This window comes from Colias eurytheme, chromosome 3, assembly GCF_061535395.1.
Source record: "Colias eurytheme isolate Ceu_HAF_F1 chromosome 3, ilColEury1 Martin Lab GWU primary, whole genome shotgun sequence".
Taxonomy (NCBI): Eukaryota; Metazoa; Arthropoda; class Insecta; order Lepidoptera; family Pieridae; genus Colias; species Colias eurytheme.
The window spans coordinates 10,277,383-10,283,382 of NC_142982.1; the positions used below are offsets into that span (position 1 = coordinate 10,277,383).

At 34.9% G+C, this 6,000-nt stretch overlaps 1 protein-coding gene across 1 annotated transcript in view; it reads left to right on the top strand.

The window, feature by feature from the left end:
* Nucleotides 1–5,751, top strand: part of 5-HT2B (5-hydroxytryptamine receptor 2B) — a 101,081-nt gene extending 95,330 nt beyond the window's left edge. Inside the window, exons 7-8 of the mRNA XM_090118389.1 lie at nt 4,276–4,380; nt 4,860–5,751. Coding sequence (XP_089974515.1) covers nt 4,276–4,380; nt 4,860–5,751 — 997 coding nt within the window. The remainder of the gene's footprint in view (nt 1–4,275; nt 4,381–4,859) is intronic.
* Nucleotides 5,752–6,000: the final 249 nt, after the last annotated feature.

Consider the following 6,000-nt stretch of genomic DNA (forward strand, 5'->3'; position numbering starts at 1 on the left):
AGCTTTAATCGTTTTGTATTTAATATATGCAACTGTATATGTGCTTTGTTGTTTTATTTTAATTGTTTAAACGCTTCCAAATGTTTGCATTTGGTGGTCAATGTTGGCTTCATTATTACACGCTTATTAAGCTTCACCTGTATGTTTGAATGTAATCCCCACTTTAAACTGACAAGTTTAATTTAATTTTTATACAATTAATAGTATCGGTAGCAATAGGTACTGTAATTTCATGAATTCATCATGAACAAACATTGAAATAAACACGAACGTTTAACAAACCGCCATTTTCATTTTTTGTTATTTCACCGCAAGCTTTTATAACGCTAACAAGCAGAATCGGATCCCACAAACTAAAATATGAATTTAAACTTATGAAATATTATTTTGTTTTTATTTAAAATGCTTTCACATTTTATGAGAGAAAATGTGAGATTGTTCTTGCCCAAACATGATATTATATATGTGTCTAACGTGTATAAAAAATTAAAAAGTAAACTTTAATACTTAAAAAAGAATAGTTAGATAGTAGTCATGAATAAAAAAATTCTCCTTACAATGAATTTCGATTATAACTTGCAGTTTCAACATTGTACCTATAATTCACATTGATATTCAGTTGTTTTCGAATATTCATTGGATTACCATGATTTTTTATGTATTTTTCAGGATTTTGTATTTTGAAACTTTTATTTCCTATTTCAAAATTAAAATCCATTTTAAGGCAGACAAAATTGATTAATTTTTTAACAAATAAAATTATCTAAACTAACCTCTCTTAGCATTCATGATTCAACCAGTATCTAGATCCTAGATACAAAATAACAACCACGCTCGTAAAAACTAAAGTCCATAAGAATAATAAAACTTTAATACAAAGCAATCAAGTTGTTTTAAAAGTCTAGCTTATAACCAAAACACAGAAGTCTATAAAAATGCAAATAGAAAGAAATAAAATCACATAAAAGCGTTTTGTAAAAGTATTTACCCTTTTAATTATTACTCAGTATTCGAATGCGGTTTTAATTGGTGTGTAGGCATTCGCACGCTACTGTTGCATTAATGTTCCCTGAATTTTATCAACAACTAGCTGCGCCCCGCGGTTTTACCCGCAGTGTTCCACTCCTGTTGGTCTTAGCGTGATGATTATAGCCTTCCTCGATAAATGGGCTATCCTGAGATTAATGCGTTCAAACAAACAAACAAACTCTTCAGCTTTATAATATTAGTATAGACTAGCTGCGCCCCGCGGTTTCACCCGCATAGCTCCGCTCCTGTTGGTCTTAGCGTGATGATATTATAGCCTTGCTCGTTAAATGGGCTATCTAACACCGAAAGGATTTTCAAATCGAACCAGTACTTCCTCAGATTAGCGCGTTCAAACAAACAAACAAACTTTTCAGCTTTATAACATTAGTATAGATTTTCAAACGAATTTATTTAGAACTTGATATATAAAGTACCTATATGCGTAGTTAGTACGTGTCTCAAAAAGGCTTTCACAGAGTACTTTTAATATAAATGGAATGCTTTACAGCCTACATTCCGTGACCGTCATGTTTGGTTTTCATGTAAAAATTTTAACGCAAAGCCAAAACAATTTTTACAGATATTATAATTTTAAAATACGACTGTGTGTATCCGATTTTATTTTATTTTGCTTTTGTCTTTGAAATATATGTCCGTTGAATGTTGATAGAATTATAGAAGATTATAATTGCAAAAAAAAACTCTACTCTATTTTTAGTATAATCTAGTGTAAAGTCAGTTATTATTTCAATCTAAGTAATTATGTGTAGAAATAGTTAATTTATGATATTAAATAATGTAATTAGAATTATTACATTTTAAACGTAAAACAAACTGCAAAAATATCATATTAGTTTATAATAAACATTACTCTAGTACAAAACCAAAAAAATAACAAGTCACAAGACACATAGCTATAACATCTTTACCGATATAAAGTAAACACTAAACATATTAAACCACGGAAGCACTTCGATTTTAATACGCTAAAATGCCTATAATGCAATAAACCTCTTACTTTGTTTATCAATGTAGACACAAATTTAATATTACCTGAACCCAACCTTACAATTAAGCCTTCAATTAGCGGCAGCAAATAGCTTGGCTTTAGACTAGACCGCTTCAGAATGTTTTCATTATCTATGTTGGTATTGCATGCTAATTATAATGTTGTGTTTAAAAATTGTAATAGTGTACACAGTACACAAAGATATTTGTATCATTTATTTACCATGAAACCTTTCTTAGGACTGTTCAATTTTTCCCTCGGTGTGTACCTTCACCTTAATTCTTAAGGGGGCGCATAAAGCAAAATAACCAATCTTCTATTAGATGATACGTGTAATATGCAAGACCAAATCTAAAAAATAAAATATATATCAAACTAGATGATAATATGTTCAACGATTCTGTTTAATCAAAAACATAAAATATTAAAATTTACTCGATAAAAAAAAATCACCAAGTTAGCTCTAATTTTCACACTTTTACGTTTTCTACTTGACATGGTAATACTTATTATGATTTTTTTTTCATAAACAATTATATTAAAACATTTGCAAGATATTTGTCAGAGCATTTTGTGTAATTACTTTTAGTTTTGGTTTTATCTGCGATAAACCACTTTTATCGTGACAAAATCAAACGTTTATCTCGAGAAAAAAAGAGCGCCAAAAGTGGTTTATCGCAGATAAAACCAAAACTAAAAGTAATTACACAAAATGCTCTGACAAATATCTTGCAAATGTTTTAATATAATTGTTTATGAAAAAAAAATCATAATAAGTATTACCATGTCAAGTAGAAAACGTAAAAGTGTGAAAATTAGAGCTAACTTGGTGATTTTTTTTTATCGAGTCAATTTTAATATTTTATGTTTTTGATTGAACAGAATCGTTGAACATATCATCTAGTTTGATATATATTTTATTTTTTAGTTTTGGTCTTGCATATTACACGTATCATCTAATAGAAGATTGGTTATTTTGCTTTATGCGCCCCCTTAAGAAAATACCAAGCTAATTTGTTATTGTAAATAACAAGCACTGGAATTGGCTAATAATAATTTCGTTCTAGGTGTATTGTATCATGCCTTATTAAACGTTTAGGTGCGTATAAATTAAGCGCGGCAGCCGCGCGAGCCAATGTTCGACCAGAGTTGACGTTCATTTGCTGCGCGAGCCAATATGTAGATATATTTTAAGTTGCACGTAGATGCCGCGCGCGGCAGGCGATCCATCACGAACATCTCTTCTGTAGGACGCCAAAAGTGTAGAATTTTTTTTTCAAGTCAGGAATAGGTATATCCATTTTCTTACTGATTTCTACCCACGCATCATACGGCATACCTCAGCGATTTATTGTGGTATTGGGAGGATTTGCTGTTCCACAAAAATTAATTAGCGCCATACAATTGTATTAGTAAACGGCACTTTTCGTTGTCCATTTTTACGTATACGCCGCGCGAGTCGAATCACCAAAACTATAAACCGTCCACACGGCGCGCGAGCGAACGACTGAAGCTCCTTTGATGCGGTCTCAAAAACCGACAGCGAGCGGATCGCCCCGCGGCACGTTCGAGCGCGGCAATGTTCGCGTTGCCGCGCGCGGCAATCCCGTCTACATAATGCGCGGCCGCCGCGCGCGCCAATGTTCGATGGTTTGCCGCGCTTAATTTATACGCGGCTTTTCCTTATTACATATATTTATTGCACTTCAATAACACTGTTATTAAGTTACAATAAAAAAAAGTTAAATCGTAATTTCCAATCCATTTAAATACGGTAATTTATTGATCGTTCCATTTAAGCTACCCATAAATGTATTCAAAATAATATCATTACGATAAGAAGTCACACAACAATTACCTAAAATAACTACCTGAACCTAATCGATCATAGACATTACCATTATAACACCCTAAGGGCCGGTTTCACTCCCTGATATATTCTGCCTATCTATCAGTTTAAATGACAAATCATGTTTAGTATAATATATTTTTATGTTTGACGTGACAAATTACACTTTTTAACGGCTTTTAAACGCGATTTATTCACGAAATCTCCCTGTGATCACATTCGCTATAAAGAATAAATCGCCTTTAAAATCCGTAAAAAACTCAAAAATGTATGAAAGTTCATCTAAAAGTATCAAATATGCTATCAGGGACTTCGAAACCGGCCCTATCCACTTTGCTTAGTGTTGTCCACGTCAATGTTACATGTGTCCCAATGTTGTGTTGCACAGTGAGCCCGCTCCATCAGCAATGAGCGCACTGCATCATTTCGGGGCAGAGATGTTGCGCCTGTCTCGAGGCTTGGAAGCTTCCGCTGCAGCTAAGGCAACCAAAGGGTATATAATATACATGCACTTATTTGTACGGCTCTTTGATCGTGCACAATTTGGAATATTACTTCAAATATTCCAAATTGTGCACAAAAATTATGTGGTATATTAAAACAAGAGCGTGTCAGAAGTGAAACTTCTTTGACAATGTTCAAAATACTAAAATTGTCGCCGCGGTATTGCCATGACGCGAACTTGAAATTTCACTCTCAACGCGCCTAAAGAAGTTCCACTTCAAAAACTCATTTGAAAACTGGAATTCAGCATGCACTTTTCACAATCGATGTTTGACGTTGCACACAAAATAATTGTTTTTATCAGCTTTCAATCGCGAAATGATTACACGTCCGAAATTTATGAACATTTCCATGTTTCATGCAGTCAATTCCTTATCAATGTAATTTATTTTCCTGGTAGAGCTACAATTGTTTTCACTGCAATATTATTTTATTTTATGTTGACTTCAATAGTACATTTCTCTACAGGACAAACATATCGGATAAGGGTGGAATGCTTACACCTGGATCCTTGAGTGTATCATCAAGTTCACCATCATCTATGTTACAAGACAAAAGAAGGCCGTCTTCAGCTTGCGATCCAAACACTCCATTACATAGAGCAAGAAGCGCTTCAGACGATGAAGGAAATGATGGCCTCCTAGCTCCAGTTACTTTAACTGCAAAATCGCGAAGTTCAGAAGACGGATTGCTATTACCTCCTCCTTGCACATGCCCTTACTTCGGTTCAGAATCAACCCCACCAAGACGAACTACAGAAGTGATAATTGTACCCGGTGGAGATATAAATGGGTGTAATGGATACCCGAGAAATGGAAATTTGAAGCCCAAAGAAGCTTCTGCAAATTTCTTCAGACGACCCAGTAGAGGCGCATCGTCTATGGTGACTTGGGAAGAAGCAAGAAGATTCAGACGAGGATCTAGCTTTGGTGCAGCAAGAACAACTCTTTCGACGCCAGTCAGAACAATTCGGAGATCAAACAATTCACGTCCCTCAAACAACGCCACCCCACAAAGGCAGACCCCAAGAACGCATCATTCGAGAAACTCCAGTGTTATATCTCGTAATTCCTCTCGCCACGGGAGAATATTGCGGCTCGAACAAAAAGCGACTAAAGTTCTCGGGGTTGTGTTTTTTACATTTGTCGTACTCTGGGCTCCGTTTTTCATTTTGAACATGGTGCCGGCCGTTTGTCCGGAATGCGAGAAGCGTATACCGATATGGGTGTTCGATTTCGTGCTCTGGTTGGGTTACGCTTCTTCTATGGTTAATCCAATATTTTACACGATATTTAATAAAGTATTTAGGCAAGCGTTCAAGAAAGTGCTGCTTTGTCAGTATTTCAAGAAGAGAAGATAGCCAGCACCCTGGGAGCGTATCCGCCCGTCCTCTGACCCGGGACTCGGAGCGCTCTCAGTTAGAATGCGATCTCAATTTGTATGAACAGAGCTTTAAATAATACGCTTCTAATATAGTCAATGTTAGCATAGTGAATTCACTCGGTGGATTTTAATGTTCGCACAAAGTCACATTCCATTGGCCCTAGAGTTTATAAATAAATGCTTGAAAAGTATAGAGTTTATTTATCATAGTGAAGGTTCAATTCGA